The 21081-nt window shown below is 43.3% G+C and overlaps 1 protein-coding gene across 1 annotated transcript in view; it reads right to left on the bottom strand.

Moving 5' to 3' along the window:
• The window catches only part of LOC144768975 (retinol dehydrogenase 10-A-like), a 111431-nt gene that overhangs the window by 51384 nt on the left and 38966 nt on the right, over positions 1 to 21081 (bottom strand). The window contains exon 2 of the mRNA XM_078652967.1: positions 1651 to 1749. Within this exon, the coding sequence (XP_078509093.1) occupies positions 1651 to 1749 (99 nt within the window). The remainder of the gene's footprint in view (positions 1 to 1650; positions 1750 to 21081) is intronic.

Here is a 21081-nt window from a genome sequence, read left to right as displayed (position 1 = left end):
TTGGTCAGTTTATGTGAGATTTATGGTTAGTGACTCAAAACCTTGACAAAGGTCCTAATCAACTTAGAGATTTTTCTTTATAGCTCTACCAGGCAGTGCTAAGTTTGATAATAGGAAGATAGGAAGAAGAAAAGGCGGCTCTACTTGCCTCAGTGTCCTACCCGGACTGTAAACTTGCCCATCAGTACTAGCAGATCATCTTTCTAATGTACCGCCACTGCCCAGCAGAGGGTTCCTTGCCTGCTGTTAGTGCCCCCATCAAGCTGCTGTTTGTAGCCTTAAGGTCAGAGCACTATGTTTGGATGCTGTGGAGTCCTAGAAAAGACAAGTGAGAATCTGAAGATCTAGCAGGTAACACCTTGAGGCTGGGAGCAGCAGGCTCACACCCCTTTTCCCAGCTGACATTTAAGAGGTGTAGCATTGACACATACCTGTTGGCCCTGGCTGTATGTCAAAGGGCAAAATGTAAGTCGTGTAAAAGACTGTTCCAGTACTAATTTTGCAGGATACAAAAATCTACTTAACTGCATTTCCAGCTCTGCAGAACTCAATCGACATAAAGCTTTAGAGTAGATCTGTTGGATAGTGGGACTTCATTGAATAATACTTGCACTATGTCCTGATATAAGCTTTTCCTCTCTAGCCCTGGTCTTCTGAAGGCTGCTGTAAAGCTGACCCATGACCAGGGAAGCCCTTCCGCCATAGCCAGTGACTGCCACCCAATGAAGAGATCCAAGAGGCTTCAAACCACTGGCCACAGTAACCCCGTAGGTATCTGACAAGGTGTTTTTTTCTTTTGGTAGAGAGAAGCCCTCTTTAAGCTTTTTCAGTTGACATAGGCCTTTCGCTCTGACACATTCCCACTTTTTTCTCTGTAAACACTCCCTTCGCTTCTCTGACTTTGTAGAGTCCCCTAGGTACATGAGCCAACTATCGAATACCTCTACTAGTGAAGGTAACTTTTTCCTCCCATCTAAATCCCTAACTCTAGGCCAAACTTGTAGATACATTGCACCCTCCTACCTGGGTGAGGTAAAGACAGAGACTCCCTGCATGGATGGAGGTAATGCTTAGATCTGATATTATTAGGAAGAGTTGTAAAAGGCCTGAGAAATCCTTAAGAGTTAGCACCTGCTAAAAATTCAAATGTAATTGCCTGCAGGTCGCGCTCAACCAAGTGTGATATGTAATGAAAAATTGGTAGTAGGCTAGTAGAATGATATATAAGTATAAATAGGGTAATATTTGACATCAGAACCCTATTATGAGGCAGGTGATGCTGGGTATGCACAGAAATGGTCTTTGTTAGGTTTTTTTAAACCGCGTAGCTGGTAATCACTTGAAATGGATCTCACAGAGCTCTGTCAGACGATTTTGGCACGCTTTTAATTCAACTAAAATCAAAATGGCTGCTGAGTGGAGCGAGATGGTTTCTCAGTATATGTCAATTAAATACATGAGGAGAAAATAAGTGTGTGTTTTTTCTTAATTTAAAGTTATGAAAAAGAATTCAAAATGGCGGCACATTTTTGCTAAGCATCATGTGCTACTGTTAATTTCTGAGGTGCAGTCTAGTCTTTTAACTTGTGCAAATACCCCTGCGAATCAGGCCAATGTGTATTTAATGATTTAGTCATGGTTAGTACTTACCTCTACACCAGCCGCAGCAATTAATCCAAGATAACTGGCAATGGTCACAACGTGCCCGTGGTTCATCTCTATCATTTTTGGAAGGAATGCCTTGACAGTCTGAAAAAGAAATGAATACATGATTCTGAAATGTTGAACTTTGGACAATGAAAAGAAACTGCCATTTTTTAAAGCATTTTGTTGAGTAAACAAATCTTTCAAAATCTACTTCCTGTTCAACTACCATGCCCAGCTCAACACCCTGGTTCTTTAAATGGGAAGTGACTGCTTCATCCACCAGTGAGTCAAATCATTGCCGAGGCTGGTCCTGGAGGTCTGGCCCTCAGCGTTTTGCTAATCTCTGTCATATGCCGTGTCCCTCAAGACTGAATCCACCCTCCAATGATCTTCAACCTAGAGATTTAGCATCTAGTAACCGCACTACCCATTATGGAAGTCAATATTCGTAAGCCCGACAATGACACGATGCTAGGCTATCACTCGACTGAAGAATTGATGTAAGACCATTTAAGCCTGAATATGTACGGCTTACTGCAAGCTGAACCCCAACCAGTGGTGCTTGATGTCCTTGCTGACACTAGCTAGCAATTCCAAGTACAGATATATCTTGGTGATCTCTACTACTTGTCTACTGCATCAAATCATTGGCCTTTGCATTTGATTTCAACCTCAGCTTCAAAATTCACACTTTGCGTAAGAGTAAGACTGTCTGGCATCAACTGGCTCTGATTTCCAAAGTGAAGGCATTCCCTGGGAGGGCAATTTTCGAACAGTCATCCAAGCTCTGTACTGTCCCCCTTTGAAGGTGGCAATGCGCTACTCGCTGTAATCCCAGAAACCTACCCGACTGGTTTGAAGATTGTTCTGCATGCAGCATCACATTTCATCAAAGGAGAGCGTAACCCCAATACTCAGAAACCGCTATGACTTCCCCTTCCTGCCCGCATGACATTTAAGATCTGTTGCGTGACAAACAAAGCAGTACACCATGGCAGCCATTGTACCAGACATCAAAAATCAAGATCACCAGATTACTAACCAATGCTACACAAGAGAAGTTGCAGCAGCACTTCCAGACTCACATTCAGGAAAGAGAAAACTTGATCCTGGTAATCTCATGCTATGCAGCAAAGGTATGAAATTGCATATCTGTCTAAATCTGCAAGCACCATCTCTCATCCACGCAGGAAAGACTGATTTTGTAACACCTGATAACCCATCCTTCCACTTAATATTCTAGAAGAGTATGACTTCCTCGCTCTCTTCCACCATCTCTACCACCACTTTCTCCCCATCCTCCTCTGCCATGCCTCTAACTCTTATAAGGTAGTGCTCTTTTGCTATGTAGCTCTGATTGCACTATATAAAATCAGACGCTTACATCATTTTAGTACATCTTGTTTTAAGAAAAAAAACGTCATCCCACCACCTACCCTTCCTGCGTCCAAATCTCTCACCTTGTGGATCCTACTATAAATCTATAGAAATTAAAGAAAACGATTGCCTTCTACCAATTTATGTCTTCAGTATATTGCCTGTTGGGTATGTAGGGATAGTGCAGTGCAGAGTATTACTAATAGCTTGAGTATTTGCAAATGTGGCAGGTGGTAAATCTCAATTTTCCTTTCTCATAAAGGATAAGCAAGGGCCCCAAATCTGTTAAACCCCCTCTCCCCCGTCCAGTGAGTCTTGTTATCCAGTGGGAGCATGGTCCATACTTAAGTTAGCCACATCATTTCCACCAGAGGATGTCTTTCGATCACATGTTTATTGTTGTTAGTTTAATATTGTTGTTAATATCCCAAATGACTCATGAGTACTTCATCTACCCCAAACTCTAAACTCCCTAGTCCCACTTCCCATAAAATGAATATTTGTTAATGTAGGTACTTGTCTTGTTCGAAAACCTCAACAGGAAGCAGTTTATAGTTTTAGCAACAAACCAATTCAGGTAAATCATTAAATCAAACTGAAGGAAAAAGAGAGGTCTAACAGCATCAATTTACTTATTTAGGAAGAACATTACATCATCAACAAAAAATCTCACTTATTAATGCTCTCCTTCAACCACTATGTCTTGTATGCCCTTGTTAGCCTTTCTACAGGCCTACAGAGAGTCCATCACCAATATAAAGCCGCAATATCCCTACTTCATGCCCCTTTAGTGTGTCTCCTCAGTTAATTTGCTATTGACACATATTACAACTTGTCCTTTATTTAGTCCTTGTCAGGGTGAACCACAAAAGTCACTAAATTAACCTCTGGTAGCTGGGCACAAAAGCAGTCAGACTTATCTTAGAGGCACTGTATGTAGCACTGTTAGACCTGGCACCATTGGTGTGGGTCTCCCTTCCATTTCTGCTGTTGCCTCGTGTATTTTTGCTGGTGTTAGATGCTTTGGGCACTGTGCCACTGCTATCCAGTGCCACAGTGCAAGTGCTCCCTATTGTAAATTGATGTATTAATCAGTGGTTCCATGTTTGGCTATTTGGTTTACTTGCCAGACCCTAGTCTAGTGCACTGAGTGTGCCCAGGGCGTGTAAATGCAAATGCTGCTGGTGGGCTTGCAGCACTGGTTGTGCCACCCACAGAAGCAGCCTTATAAAATGTGTCTATGGTCTGCCATTGCAGAGCCTGCGTACAGTCTGGTACTGTCATGCTGACTGGGCAAGTGCACCCACTTGCCAGTCCCTAAACCTTCCCTTTTCTTCATATCAGTCACCCCTATGGTAGGCCCAAGGGCAGGGTGCATTGTAAGTATAAGGTAGAACAAGCCCTGATGTGTGTGGCATGTCCTAATAGTGAATTACTGCCATTTTCGTTTTTCACTATTGCAAGGCTACCTGTTCTCCATAGGCCAGAACGGGCTGCTAGATTATTACATGTTTATAATCCTAACTGTCTCAGAGAACATGGTAGAAATTCGAGTTTAGTATGCCTGAACTCAGAATGATAAAATGCATCTTTTAGTGAAGTTGGTTTTAACATTCTGTGTTTGCAAATACCACTTTTAGAAAGTAGGTATTTGCTTGCCTAACCTTTCAAGCCTGCCTCTTCTAGGTTGTGTATTCCTTTGTCTTGTTTTGTGAGTGAAAGGGCTGGGGGATTCCAAGAGATGGGATGAGTCACCCAGTGGTGAATAGAGAGATCTGCATCTAGATGGGAGGGAGGAGTTGCACCTGAACCTTGAATAGGGTTGTGCCTGCCTTCCACAATTCTGGCTCCACCTCCTGGGGAGCGGCTGATGTCTCTGCTCTGCACACTGAAAAAAGAGGAGTCCTGTAAACAAAGTGCTCCAGGACTGTACTTGCCTTCCACAATGCTGGCTCCACCTTCTGTGGGGCGCTGGATGTTTCTGCCCTGCACTGTGCAAGGAAAGGAGAAGTCTGGTAAACAGAGTGCTTCAGAACTGGTTTGGACTGGGAAAAGGCCCCTCTCCCCTCAGAGAACAAATGATTTCGGGGTATAAATATTGGGACCCTGATCCCATGAAATTAGATCACTTTTGGACTACACGAAGAAACCTTTACTGAGGAGAGGAACCTGAAGAAACTGAGGAGAGACTATTCCCAAGCTGAAATGCTGCGTGGGGATTGGCCTGCAGTGGTTGCCTTACTGCCAAAGGAAGGAGAAAGGATCTCTCAGGGCTTGGAAAAGAGCTTGCCTCCTGCTGAAGTCTCAGGGACAACAGACTTCACCCCCCAGCTCCCCAGAGTTCTCTTGGGAGTGCCTGCTGTTGTTTTGGGCCTTCTGAGGAACTGCGTGTCGCAAGGAGCTGGAAGCGCGACTCAGCGAGAAGAAGCGTGTCGCCGTTGCTGGGCCTGTGGTCTCAACTCCGAAGGGGGGTGTCGCCGCTGGAACTGTCGCAGTGCACTGCATCGGAGAGAAGCGTGCCGCAACGAAGAGGAAGCTTGTCGCCGTCGCTGCTGCTGCCGTCGCTACTCCGAAGGAGGGTGTCACCACTGTAGCTCTGCACCACAACGAGAGAAGAGTCTCGCAACGAAGTCAGAGCGCGTGGACGTCGCTCTGCTTGCCGTCGCAACTCCGAAGGAGGGTGTCGCCGCTGGAACTGTCGCACTGCACTGCATTGAAGAAGAGCACCTCGCATCCCCCGAGAAGCGCGCTGCCGTCGGAGCTGCTGCTGTCGCATCGTGGATGTCGCCGCTGTAGTTGTCGCATCGTGTGGAAGCTTCATGCTTTGTGGGAGAAGACTGCCGCCGCTGGAGCTGCTGCCGTCGCATCGCGGAACAAGGGTGTCGCTGCTGCAGTCCACGCAACGAACAGAGAACTTCTCGCATCCCCGAGAAGCGTGCCGCATCTGGAAGATCTTCAAGTCTTTATTTCTTTGCACCTGAACTTTGCCACATTTCCCTCGCTGCGACATTGCTTGTCGTGGAAGCGCAACGCAACCTAAGGTACATTGACGCAAAGTGTTGCATCTAAGAACTGAACTGAACTAAGCTTACTCTACCATCTAGAAGTAACAGTATTGTGTATTTGTGTCGTTTATGGTTTTGTGATAACTGTATATAAAGTATACTTATTTTTGGTATAATACCTGGTGTGGTGTCCATCTGTAGTGTTGTCACTGGGTTACTGTATGTGGTCACAAATGCTTAACACACAACGCCTCTGAGATAAAGCCTGTCTGCTCGTGCCAAGCTACCAAGGGGGTGAGCAGGGGTTATTTTAGGAGTGTAATCCCCTTATCCTGACTAGAGGCGAGGGTCCCTATTTATCACAAGTACCTACCTGTGCCAACTAGAGACCCCCAAATCTAACAAGCATGCAAACAGTAATAAAGTGAAAACACAACACAAGAAAATCCCAATCTCATTTAGGAAATTCGAGTACATTTTAATAAATAAAATGAGACCAATAAGACAAAAATCGGAGTTTTAAAGTTTTAGGCAGGTATAGCACCTAAAAGCGCAAAGTGCAGTCACCTGATCGTGCTAGACCAGGGGAAATTCACAAGTTCAGAGTGACCACGATGGAGCGTGGGCCAGATAAAGGGACCCGGTTAAACCCACTGAAAAAGTTACCTTTTCAAAGTTCAGCGCGAAGAGTCCAGAACTTTAAGATTTCTCCTTTTCTTGTAAATGAGTGCACTCTGATGACAGTCAAGGTTCCATGCCCTGGGGAGGCACACCTTGGGAATTAGGGACCCCATCTAGCAGGGGACAGCAAGACTCAGGCAGGGCCAGTTGGAGGTCGAGGCAGATCTAGTTGCAGCAGGTGAGCTGGGCAGTTGCAGGGAGGGCTCTGGAGCCTGTTGTGTCCCTGTAGCTCAGAACGGGAGGTAAGCCTGTTTTCCTTCTCAATGAGCAGGGAAGGCCCGAAGCAGCAGAGCAGTTCTCTGGGGAACAAAGCAGGTTTCAAGCAGCAGGGCAGTTCTCTGAGGAACATGGCAAGCCTCAAGCAGCGGGGGAGTGCTCTGGTATCACCAGGGCAGTCCTCTGAGTAAAAAGACAGGCATCAAACAGCAGCGCAGCCCTCTGGGGAACAAGGCGGTCTTTCTATAATTTCTGCAGTTCCAGGAGTGTACTGAAGAGTGGCTCAGGCGATCCAATATTTATAGCTGGTGCTATCTTTTGAGGTGGGGGACTTTGTAGGCTACCCCCACATCTGGTTCAAGAAAGTCCCTCCCTTTCCCAGCCAAGGCTCTGAGAAGTCTGGATTGATAAAATGCTAGTGTCAGGTTCCTTTCTGGGTGCTGGGGGCAAACCCTGTGAAATGTAAGTGGAGCAGGGAACAGCTCCCCCCCAACCATCCTGACAGTATCGACCATCCTGCCCTCATCTAGTCCCCTATTGGTCACTGTCTGGGCCCAATATGCATTCATAGTAGGTGAGCCATTAACAGGTCCAGGAAGCTGGAAACTCCTAGAAGGCCTTTGAAACATTTGGTCTGGAAAATGTAAACTTTCTAAAAGTACAAAACAATCAAAACATCTAGATGACCATTTAATAGGCAGACAACGTTTTATGCAGAATCAGACCAAATTCTCAAATAAGTTGGTTTATTTTATTTAATTATTCATTTTCTTAAATTTAATTTGTTTTTAATTTACAAAGACAGATATCAGATACACATAACAATTCAAATGACTCATAAAACAATTTGCAAAACATTACCGTTCGTACACTTACACTGCGTAATCTTCTGGTCTTTAACAGAAAATATCCTTATGTCCATAGATAGGAGAAAAATAGGTACTGTAGAACCTCTTAACCCTCACAGATCGACAAAGTGGCAACTGTATCAGAAGTAAAGCACCTCTCCCATGAGTAAGTGAAACCTGCCATTATACAATTTAATATTTGACCAATACACTAATTAAAAGTAGCCAGCAGTTACTCAGTATCCTTGTCCTTTTTAGGAAAACACACCCACAATAATCCCCACAACTCGGAAGGGATTTCCGAGACCTCCACGAGGTAGATGCCATCTTGAATTTCTTTTAGTTATTATATATGAATGAGAAAGAGGAGATTTTGAAAATACAATATATTTGTTTTTTATTAGTTTCACAGAATCCAGTCACAGCCCCGAATAGAGTCCCCGTAAACTAAGTGGGATTCGAAATGCGTTGGCACATTTCCCAGGGGATGTTTTTCAATATAAAAATAAGTAGCGGCCAAGGGAAATAATGTATTGAATGTACAAATCCTCTATCGCCATTAAATGTATTTACCCTCGTTGGTTGGTAACCTTAGATTGTTTCTTTGAAAATTATTTCTGTAGTTACCTTTTGCTTTTCTTGGATTGGAAACTATATCAAATCATTGTTATTTGTTATCTGTTATTTGGATTCTTTGTTGCAATCCTTATCTGTTTTGTGAATTGTTTTGTGATGTCATTTGAATTGTTATGTGTATCTTATATCTGTTTTTGTGAATTGAAAACAAATGAAATTTAAGAAAATGAATAAATAAATGAAATAGACCAACTTATTTGAGAATTTGGTCTGAGTCTGCATAAAAGGTTGGCAGCCTACTAAATGGTCAGCTAGATGTTTTGATTATTTTGTATTTACTGGCCCTATCTTGCTGTGTGTTGTTGGGCCCACCCCTTGCATTACCACCTTTCTTAAAGCGGCATTTTCAAAATTGTAATCTAAAATCCGACGTTACCATTAAAGAAGATGTTATACTTCACTTGAGTCTAAACATGGTATTTCTACCTGCTCCAAATCAAAAGTTAGCACTTATTAAATGTAATACACATTTATGTGTTTTTCACTACCAAGACATTTAAAACTTAAACCCACATGCCCTACTTTTTAAAGACAATGCTCTCTGACCTATGGACCTTTTAGGGACTACCTACGGGGTGATCTATATGTATAGAAAAGGAAGGATTAGGCCTGGTTAAAGGTTTATTTTCCCAGGCCCCATATGCAGTTTAAAACTGCACTACAGTTTTCAACAGCGGGCCTGAGACATTATTTAAAGGGCTACCATAGCTGGAAGCATAATGAGTGCTGCAGGCCCACTAGTAGCATTTAATTTACTAAGCCTTGGTACATGTAGTGTCATATACTACGGACTTATAAGTAAATTAAATGTGCTGTCACTTCTTTTAGGATAGTCTCATCATGTATACCCCGTTTTACATATATTATCTCATCCACACGACTATAACGTGTGGATGGGATACCTTTTACCTAATAGCTTGCTCCTGTATCTTTGACACCATGCTCTTTGTCTTCTATCAGGTCTTCTATCAGAATCCCTGTACCTGACATACAGAAACATGTCCCCAGGCACAGCAGATCTATTCTGTATAAAGGTCACCACTTTTTTATATCCTTGGCCAACAGCCACCTGTGCATGATCGCACTTGTTCAGAAAAGCATTGGTGACTGTTTTCAAAATATTTATTTTTTATGTTCAAAAGATTTTTATTAGGAGCTGCAAAGAGATTCATCAGTACAGGAATAGTCGGTTCAGTACGAATAGTTACAGAGCATTGAAACAATAAAAAGTCACATGAATAGGAATACAGAAAGTTGGTACCAATAATGCAAATGAGTCCATAAAACAATGAGTCCATCACGTTACATAAGATTCACCTTAAAATGTCCACATACATTCCGATGATACCTGATGTCATGTATAGCCTGACCTGGAAGGAGATAGGCACCACCCTACTAGCGCGGAAGCTTCATAAGATGTATATTTTCATAGACCAAATCTGTAGTACATGAGGGAGCTGGAGTCATCTCTCTGTGGTAAAGATTGTACAAAAACATAGACTGGCTAACAAACAGAATGAAACATTGTGTGATGACACGCTCTAGAACTTTGAAGACAAGATTCAAGGAGGTTTGTATGCATCAAAATGAGTGTCTAGCGAGGACCAGATTTTCCTCGATGGGGGTCTCCACGGGGTGGAGGTCAAGGAAATATTGTCAGCACCTCTCAAGTACGATACCCAGTTCAACCAGTGAGGAAAGGAGGCTTTGTACGTGCTTTTCCAGTTGTTAAGTATGATTTTAACCCCAGCCGTCAGCAGCAGGTCCAGTAGGGCTTTATCGTTTTCATTGAGAGTGACGGCTTTGGCAAAACCTAGTACAAGCGACGAGAATTCTCTTGGTAGAGTAATATGTAGGACTTCCTTCACGAAACCAAAGATCTTGTCCCAATACGAGATAACACAGGGGCATTTGAAGACTAGGTGCTCCAGATCTCCTCCCACCCCTGAACAGTTCCAACACGTGTCATCGTCCTTGATTTTGTGAAGAAACAACCTCCTGGGAGTCCAGAATGCTTTATGTAGAAGCCAGAACTTGGTTTGAGACAGTGTAGGGCATATTTTGTGGCGGGTGGTGGATTCCCACGTTCTGGCCCAAATTGTGTCCGAGTTCGGTACGGAGGAGAATGAGTCCCAGTATCGTTGGATGGGTGCATTTAGGGAGGACGCTTGCGGACGCATTAATTTGTACAAGCTAGAGACTTGGTGTCCTTGCTTGTTAAGGGAGGGGAATAAATCTAGGAGGGATGGAGTGGCATCTTTCAGGTTAGCCTTTGCTAGAGCTACTTTAATGTGTAGGAAGTTATAAAATTCAATATTATTGATGTGGAACTTATCCTGAATTTCTTTAAAGGTTAGGGTTAGCGCGTTTCCGACGAGTTGGTGGGGGAATATGATGCCCTTGTCTATCCAGGAGGGGTAATTGAGAGGTTTCCCTTTGTATGTGATGGCTGTGTTGTGCCATATTGACTCCCACTGTGAATGTCGGAATTGATGTGGTAAATATTTACTGACTTTTAAGAGAGCCATTTTAGTGTTTTTGAAGATTAGACCTGGACCTAGGTTGGGGCTGGGTTTGACAGTGAGTAGGGCGCTGGGGCTGAGCCCCTTCAGTATCGATTTTTCTACAGACAGCCATACTGGGCTATAGTCCGGGTGGGAGGATATCCAGTAAGACCCCTGTTTTGCTAAGAAGGCTATTTGGTATGTTTTAAAATCCGCCAGATTAACTCCTCCTAATTTCTTATCCAATCGAAGTTTTTTTAAGCTGATTCTCGCTTTTTTGCCCTGCCATAGAAAAGCCGAGATATGTTTATCTACTTTAGCATGGAATTCTTTGGAGAGGACGAGTGGGAGCATCGTGACGAGGTAGTTAACCATGGGGGATATCATCATTTTTATAGTTTCAATACGGCCCCACCAGGTGATGAAACGGGGTGACCAACCGTCCAGCAGATTTTTGATTTTGTTCAGGATTTTGTTTTCGTTATGTTTAAGGGTACTCAATAACTCATCCGTGAATTCGATTCCCAAATATTTAATCACTCCTGTTTGCCAGAGAAGGCCGGAGTCGCCCAGCACCTCTTTCGAAGTGTGGACATTTAGAGGTTTTACTTCGGATTTATCCCTATTTAATTTGTATCCGGAGAGGGAGGAGTATTTGTCTATCGAGGTCATTAGGGCAGCAATGGAGGTAGTAGGGTTTTCGGTCGCTATCAAGATATCGTCTGCATATGCAGCTAACTTGACTCGCGTGTCCCCAAAGGAGATACCCGCAATGTCTCTGTTAATTTTGATGTCTGTAATGAGGGGCTCAAGGGCTAGGAGAAAGAGTGCTGGTGAGAGAGGGCAGCCCTGTCTTGTACCTTGGTATAGACGGAATGGTTCCGAGAGGGTGCCGTTTATAGCAATCCTGGCCGAAGGTGCAGAATAGAGGGCCATCACCATCCTGGTATAGGTATCGCCCAGGTTGAAGGCGTACATACACTGGCGCAGAAAGGACCATGAAACCTTGTCAAATGCCTTTTCCGCGTCCAAGGTTATTGCTACCATTGGCGCGGAAGAGGATTTTGCCTTTTCTAGGATGTGGCATAGTAGTCTTGTGTTGTCGTTGGACGTCCTGTTCTTTAGGAATCCAACCTGCGAGGGGCTAATTACTTTGTGGAGAATGGAGTTTAGTCTGCTCGCCAAGATTTTAGCATAAATCTTGCAGTCCAGATTTATCAAGGATATGGGACGGTAATTTTTAGTGAGTAGTGGGTCCTTCCCCTCTTTTGGCAGTACTATTATTGTGGCTTCGCTCATTGATGGAGAAACACCGCCATTGTTTGCAGTGGAGTTAAAGAGTTTTAGGAGTGGGGGGCTAATTTGGTCCGCAAAGGCCTTAAAAAAGGGTGCAGTGAAGCCGTCTGGCCGGGGGCTTTATTGTTCTTCAGGGTGTTAATCGCTGTTTTGATTTCCGAACCAGAAATTGGGGAGTCCAGATGGGATCTGTCAGTTTCCGAAATTTTCGGGAGGTGGAGTGAAGAGAGGTAATCAGCGCAGGCAGTTTCATCTAGTAATTTGTCATTTTTGTAAAGGTCTTCATAGAATTTTTTAAAAGTGTCAAGAATGTTAGACTGTTTGGTGTGTGTGACGTTGCCTGAGTCTTTAATGGACGATATGGTAGTCAGTTTCTGTTTGTGTTTGAGATAGGAGGCCAGCAATTTCCCTGCTTTGTTGCCCTCGCACAGTTTCAGGGCCTTGAAGCGGTTAACCCACACCCCCGCCCGTTTGCTGGTGATGGTGTTATATTCATATTTTTTCTTGGTCAAAGTATCAAAGACGGTAGAGTCAAGCGGGTTGGATTTGTGTTGGGTTTCTAGTGTGTTAATCTGCTGCTCTAGAGCTACTAGCTCTTTATTGAGTGTCTTGTTTACCCTTGCCCTGATTGTGATGATGGTCCCGCGGATTGTGGCCTTCAGAGCATCCCACAGGGTGGTAGGTGTAGTGTCGGGGGTGTCATTTAAAGAGAGATAATCCTCAATGGCCTCCGATATTAATAATTTGTTTGCGGGGTCTGTAAGTGTCTCGTCGTTGAATCGCCATCTCCTTGGTGGTAAAATCGATCTGGAACCAGCCAGTTTGGTTCTGATACATGCGTGATCAGAGACTAGTTTGGGGGCTATCTCTGTCTCCTCTATAAGGTGAGTGAAGGGGCTTGAAACTAATATGAAGTCGATACGTGAATAGGAATTGTGAGGTGCAGAATAAAACGTATAATCCCTACTGTCTGGATTTTGTAGGCGCCACGAGTCTTTCAGGTGGTATCTGTCACATATGCGAAGGAGGGCGTCCTGTGAGCGGGAGGGGTGGAAGGCACATTTGGATTGCCTATCGAGGATCGGGTCCAGGGGGAGATTAAAGTCACCACCCACTATCAACAGATCGTCCGTAGGGATAGATTCTAGGGAGCGGGAGACCGATTCCCAGAAATCTGGGTCGTCTGCGTTTGGGCCGTAGATATTTAGAACATGAATGGGGTCATCCTCCCTGAGAAGATTAGTAATGGAAAGCCGGCCTACTTCGTCGTGGGAGTGTGAGATTAGAGTAAGGTTTGCTTTTTTCGCTAAGATGGTAATAACCCCTCCTTTTTTGTGGGAAGCTGGTGAGGACAGGATGTGTGACGCCCAATGAATATTGAGGAAACGTAGGTCGTCTTCGGACAGTTTGGATTCTTGCAGCAAAATAATGTCACCCTTTGACTTGGTGATATAATCAAGAATTTTCCTCCTTTTTACCGGGTGGTTTAGGCCCTTAACATTGAGAGAGACTATTGTGAGGTCGTCGGCCAACGAGCTTATCTTGGCCATTGGTTGTTTTCAAAATACCCATGGTTATTTTAAAAACGTATCGATTCTAAAAAAAAAACTGAGGGACCACTTTAGTATAAAAGACCCTCACTCCCCCCTACAAATTAGAATTCCTTCCAAACTGAGGCGGGGGTCCTACATGCTGAATCTCTGACACGCAGCAGTCTGACATTCCTTCCGGGTTGTCATCCTCGATGCAGAGATGGGGTCCTTCATTCAAAGCCGTCAGGTAAGGGGGCTGGTTCATCCCTAGGGGTTTATTGGGTTCAGATACATATAGCGATACACACATACACTTACACATCCAGGTTAGGCGAGGTACATTTTAGCAATATTACTTAGGGGGCACATTTTAGGAATATGCAAGTGCTACTGTTTTTATCTGAACTGTTTATGTTCATCATATTAGCACTACGGTAGAAATGTGTCAACTATTTACGATAGTGGTACTAGAAATCTCTTTCGTATGCTTCTGTCTCCTGATTGTCACAGGGCATATGTTTTCCACAAGGCTGTCGTTGGGCCAATATATACTTATTGAAACGTCCTAATCGCCATCCTGTGTATTTTTTTTAGAGAAAGCGAGCACCAGTGTCTGAGCGAAACGTACTGTACTGTTTTCCACGATGCCTGAGGAGTCAGCGTTGTCATGTTCATTGTCTGCCAGAAACTACCCACACCACTGTAGAAAACAGGGGGATGGTAGTGGCACTGTAAAGCTAGCTGGTCTAAAGGCTGACATATACTGTGGGTGTGTCCGGAAGCGGTTGGGACACCAAGCCCTCGGTTTAGGTCATCCAAAACGTGAAGGTCCTGGCTGACTCCTAGGAACTACACGGCATGGCACCGCCAACGTTAGTTTGGTTCTTATATTACCAGTAAAAAGCTGAGTAGTTCAGTTGTGCTTTCTCAGAAAGCCCTACTCATACCTTTTTCAGAGACTTCTGAAGGGGGGAGGGAAATCCGCCTCAGCTGAGCAGATATACTATACGGGGTATACTCTGTGTATTGGCTGAAAGTTTAACAAGCTTGTAAGGATAAAAGGTTCCCGACATTGTGCCAAACCCCTAAATACTAAAAATTGTTTATTCTCCTTATTGAGAATACCTGGCAATGCGAGTGGTTCAGGCTCAGGAGAAGACGAACTTGCAAACGCTCTTAACATTACAGAAAACTGCAGACATGCAGAGACTATGAAATTGTTAGAACATGGCGTACCCTTAACAGGTGGCGGTGTTACCTTCGTGATTGAGGCACACGAGGTGTTCGGATCAGAGGTATTCTATTCTTGGGTTCATTCCCACCTGCAGATCCGGTGACTAAATTGTTCCACACATACATTGTAGTTGAACCACCGGAAGAATACAATCCATAAAAAGACATTGAAGTCCCATTAAATTACCAGCAGCATGAAAACTGGTTGAAAGGCACCCTCCCACACACAACATCTGTCGTGAGACTCGGTCCGCTCAGCATAGAAAGAGCAACTTGGCTGGACTTAGGAACGTATACTCCACATCCACAGATAGAAATACTACCAGTGGATGAAGTCTGTACAGTAGACAAAGACATAGTCAGGCTATACATACACATTGTCGAGTTCATCATGCAAACATTGTTAGTCTAACCTGCGAGTCATGCTCCAGCCGGTCCCCATCACGCAATACCTACAATTGACCCACAGACACTAAAATCAGTAAGAGGGACAATACCTTCAGAACAGGAGCAAATTTTGTTGCGGATAGCACAAGAAATGACCCAGCTGGAAACAGTATTTCCCCATACGGGTCCACAGGAAAAACACAGAATGCTAACCATTTGCTTGCCAATGGGGTTGGTTCCCTCGATCGTGGATTGTACCACTTGGAGAACAATCTTTGTTGCAGTTTACGTCAGAGTACATGGTACCCCTTCCTTAGCAGTTGTTCCTGATGTATTTAAACAGATACAGAACGAGTACGGGGAGGACCTGCCCTGGATTTGGGAATGAAACTGATATGTAATGTTGCCCAAGTCTCTGCAATCATGCTGAGCAACATAAAAGGGGAGGCAGCAGCAGTGGCCATACACAGCCGCCTAAAGGAAACAGCTCCCATCAATAGAGAGCAAGAATTACCAAAAACTGTTGAAGAAACCGATGCTGCATTAGGTAGAGATAATTTGGGAACCAAAGTCGGGAAGCCACAAATGGCGGGTAGTCCCGACAAAGACAACTCAAAGCGAGCACCCGCTTCTTCTAAAAAATAAATGGGGAAAAAAAATCCTAAAATAATAATTCAGAAAAGAATTCACGATCAAGGGGAGGGTCTCCCCAACGGGAGTCCTCTCAAAAGAGGTACAACCTTAGTAATCGTGATAACATTAGGAAACCTGCCAGGTATCAGGACAATGATACACATTTCTTTAGTTCCTTCCAGGGTTCATCAAAAAACTCTGAGAGGGACGGATGATCAGAACAAAAGACTGAAGATCGACCAAAGACAAAAAGGGAAACACATCACACTTCAGATTATATTATCAAACAGGAAGAACAACCTAAAACAAAACCTCAATTCAAAAAGAAGAAAGTAGCTGGCTTAAAAATTAGACATGCCCAGGTTACTGAAGGCTCCGCTTCTGAACAGGGAATGGGCTCTGAAGATGCTAGACAGCGCGGCAGAAGAAACAATAGCTCATCAGAACCTGAAGGATTTTCGGGTGACAGCATTATTGAATGAACATATCACAGTGGAAAAACCTGATACCAGAGTGAGTGTCCGGCATAGATTATACGAAATGACACTCTAATAGAGGTGGACATCTCGACAAAGGTTAAAGGCCTCTTTTGGGAGAACTTAGCAGATGGGTATGACATACTGCTAACAGAAAGAGATTGGCTCCATGAATTTGTGATGGAGTGCCCAAAAGGTGAAGGCGTCATTTTGCCTGCTCTCTCTGACCTTGTTCCAGAATCTTTAAAACACTCATACGCGCAGGAGTGGGGGCTAGCGCTAGCTCCGGCATTATACCACAACTATATAGGGTGGGACATGGAGTTCACCCACCACGAAATCCCATTAAATCTACTCCAAATCCACAGAGACAGTACCCTATTAAAAACGATGCAAAAAGACCGGGCAAAGAAATCTTAGACCAACTCGAATACCAAGGTGTGATTAAAACTTGCACCTCCCCGATTTATATTGTCTAGTTTTAGATTACCGACATTTAAACACATGCTTCGAACATTTGTAGGTCAAAATGCACACAGTGCTGCATTAATGAATAACATTGTGCGGAAGAAATACAAAACAACATTAGCTATCTCAAATGGATTCTTCTGCCAAAATAGAGCTCAAGAAAGCTGATATTTGACAGCATTTTCTGTGCTCTGCACTCAGCAAAATATTTGTAATTTGCCTCAAGGGTATAAGAACAGCCGGGCCCATTCTCGGTAAGAGTGTCAGAATTATCACAAACATGTAATGAGGAGGCAGTGTCCTATATAGATGACATCTATATGACGGACAATGAATTATTTGAACACTTGTGCAGGGTGAGCAATACAATTGGGGCTTCAAATTTAATTTCAAGAAATCTAAAATTGCCCCTCTCAATGTCCTGTTTTTGGGATATGAGCTATCAAGTGAAGGCAAGAGCTTGGCAGCCAACTTTTCAGAAAAGTGCGCGCTGCTCCAAACTCCAAAGACTCTCAAAGGATTGAAATCCATATTAGGATTTCTAAGTTTTGACAGGACATACATTCTAGATTACACAGAAAAAGTAAAACCTTTCTACAACTTAATTAGACCTGATTTCACACCACATCAGTGGACGCAACAACGCACAGATACTCTCCCTTCAGTAAAGGCTGACATGATAGCATCTGAACATTTTCACACACATGTATATTTTACAAACTTGGTGATTCGGGTTGTCCCTGGTTTATCAGGGTATACCTACCTCACATTTAATGTAGGTGAGACAGTCCCTATTGCATACAAATTACATTTATACACAAGTGCTGAAATGCGATTTGTGGCAACAGAAAAAATATTGACCGCAGTATAGACTGCTGTAGTAAGAGAAAGAGCACTAGCACAGGGGAAACGCATTATCATTGTAACCCTGGTACCAACTTTAGAAGCTGTTACCAAAGTGAGCATCCCAAATGCGAAAGCAGTAGCACTACATCTGCGATGGATACAATGGATTCATTCTCTCACTGCAATAGATGTAGATCACAAATACGATTCTACACTAAAAACACAAGTGTTCCTGCAGTAGGAACAAAAATATCCTCTGCCGAATGAAATCTTGCCTCTAGAGAAATATGAGAACGTCAAAGTGCATCCACAAGAAGAAACATCCAGTTCTACAAACACTGCTGAGCTCCCAAAGATAGATCAAACTGTGTCTGGCCACTTCATCAACTTTGATGGCTTTTCTTCAGATCCAAGTGAACCTGAGCAAACGCCACTCATCTCTAAAAAAGAACAACTTCGGCAATTCTATCTCTGGCTGAAAAAGACTTACTTGGTGTCCCCTTGGTTGCATCTTTGGTTTGCATTAGGGATCCTGTTCCTGTTCATTTGGATTGGCGTAGTAACTGTCTTTTTCCTACTACTGAAAGGACATTACCTCCCACAACGCTCAGCAGTACAACCTGTGAACTTGATCCTGAAACCACATACATCATCACACAGTCAACAGAGAGACTTGTCAAGTCAAGCCAAGTCAAGAATAACTTTGTTTGCTTCCAAAGACCATAAAAGTTTCACAAAGAAACATCACAATTTTAAGATTTCATAAGATATTTGTAAAACGGTGTAGTTAAAATGAAGAAAAGATAACATTCCTAGAAATCTGGTAGTTAAAAACATATAGTCCATAATATAGATGACCTGGCACAGCAAGGTATATCATTGATCATAAACTTCCAAAGTTATAAAAATTGTGCATTCAAAATTACAGCATTCCTAGTCAGCTTCTAAAGCTCATGATGCTTTCTAATTACCATTACAACTTTTAAATAGTTAGAGACTGCAATGCAAACAGCAGAAGTGGCCAATGAATACAGCAAATTAAAACCATCAATGTAAGTACAAGGCCGGATTTCCCTTAGAAGCGGAGCTAGACAATATCCTGTGTATTTTCTGAGAGAAAGCAAGAACGAGTGATTGAGCAAAACATACAGTACTGTTTCCATGATCCCTGAGGAATCAGGGTTTTCATGTTCAGTGGTTGCCAGAAACTACCTACAACACTTTAGAGCTAGCTAGTCTAATAACGGCTGACATATCTTGTGGGAGGTCTGGAAGTTAGGACACCAAGCCCTCGGTTTAGGTCATCCAAACCGCGTAGGTCCTGGGGGACTCCTAGGAACTACACAACAGTGCCAATCAGGTGTAGGCCACTTTTACCATATTTAAGGGAGAGAGCACAAGCAATTTAGCACTGGTTAGCAGTGGTAAAGTATGCAGAGAACTAATACTAATACTAACAAAAATGAATTCAGAAAACAGGAGGGAGCGAAGGCAGAAAGTTTGTGTGTGACCCTGGAGACAGGACCAAGTTTCTGTTGTACGAGAATTGCAGTTTATGTTAATATTGTGGTGTGCTGAAATAGTAAGTACTACAAGACAGGTTGGGAAGCTTAAATGGTTCACCTGTAGGTTGGGGAATACAGTGGGAGCATTAACTTCTGACCCTCTCTGGAGTCTAGTTAGCAGTTTGAGAAAGTGAGTTGAGTACCCATCCATGTGTTATTCAGTAGATACGTGCTGGCTGTGCGTGATCGTGTGACGCAGCATAACATTTCGAATCCTTATGTCATAATTTTAAATATTTTGATTGGCTGCATCAATCTCAGCATTTGATAGAAGGAGCCAATGCTAGAAACTGAGGGGCATATCACCAAGGGCCATTATCGCCGCCTTAGCGGGACTTTTTCCCCGCTAAAGCGGCGATAATTTTATCGCCCTATTACCTAGCTGTCGCTAACACCAGTTAGCGACAGCTAGTAGGAGATAGTGATCATCTTGGGACCCACTTTGCATGTCAGCGATATTTATTGCTAATGACATGCAAAGTGGGCGTGCCCAGATGTTAGCGACTGTAAACAGTCGCTAACATCGCTATCTCCAATTATCAACCAAGCCTTACTTTTGGAAATATTCGCGCTAAGCGCGAATATCTCCAAAAGCTAACGCCTGCCCAGAGCAGTTCTTAGCCATGTTATCCAATGGAAGGTGGATAACATGACTAAGAGCATTGTCACGATAATGCATCAATATCGCTGATTTTTCAGTGATATTCATGCATTTCGCAGGATTATTACACGCTTTTGAGATAAACCTTGATAATATCAAGGTATCTCAGCGGTAAAAATCGTCGCAGCGCGGCAATATAATTTTAGCCGCTAACCATGCATAGCGATAATTATCGCTATTGCTTGGTAATATGCCCCTGAAATTTTCCATGATATACGTATTAGTTAGTGAAGGACTGCTATAATGAACAGACATCGTTATTCTTGTCGCGTTACCAGTAACTACTGACATATACAAGCCCCATATGTATAGATAGATGAACAGGCGTCTTGCCTCCAGAGCCAGTGGTGCTGCCAGCTCAGAGAATTACCGTCTGGACTTAATATAATGCTTCTATTTTCCTTTTTTCACTTTTATGCAGCTGCTTTGGCCTATTTTGTGTTGTCTAACTCGTATATATATGATGACAATTATATTGTATAATTTGTGCACGTATTTACAATGTCTCCTAAAGCACTGGTCACAAAGAGCGGCTTTGGCATTTATTTTCAAATCTAGAATTTGTAGTTTAACATGTGCCCGGGTCTGCCACATAACAGGATTACATTGATTCCCAATCCTCTTAAATTGCTCGGTTTTTAACTGCGTTTTCGTTTATCCATGTGCTGAAATCAGAATTACCCAGATTTGAACCTTGTTGAATTAAGTCTTGCAGATAAGCTTATACAAAGGAATTCCCTCCGGATAATTAGCTTAAAATTAAAGCTGGTTTATGAATCCTGTATGAGATGCAGAAACAACACTACCCTTCATTTTCTTGTTGCATATTTCGGTACTAGTCAAGGCTAGCGTGTGAGTCACAGATGTTCATGTTATGGAACTGTTTGTTCTTCCTTGGTTTAATCCTGCCTTCATGACAGCCCTTGGAACAGTGCCCACAGGCATGGAGAGCATCGCTGTCTCATTAGCTAGACATGGGGTTTTAGATCTGGCCTACAGGCAGCTCAAGCTGGATTTTGGTGACCTATTTTGCCCAATACGTTACCTGTAAATGTAAATGTCATGGTACT

This window comes from Lissotriton helveticus, chromosome 7 (assembly GCF_964261635.1).
Source record: "Lissotriton helveticus chromosome 7, aLisHel1.1, whole genome shotgun sequence".
Taxonomy (NCBI): Eukaryota; Metazoa; Chordata; class Amphibia; order Caudata; family Salamandridae; genus Lissotriton; species Lissotriton helveticus.
This window is presented reverse-complemented; position numbering and strand designations above follow the sequence as displayed.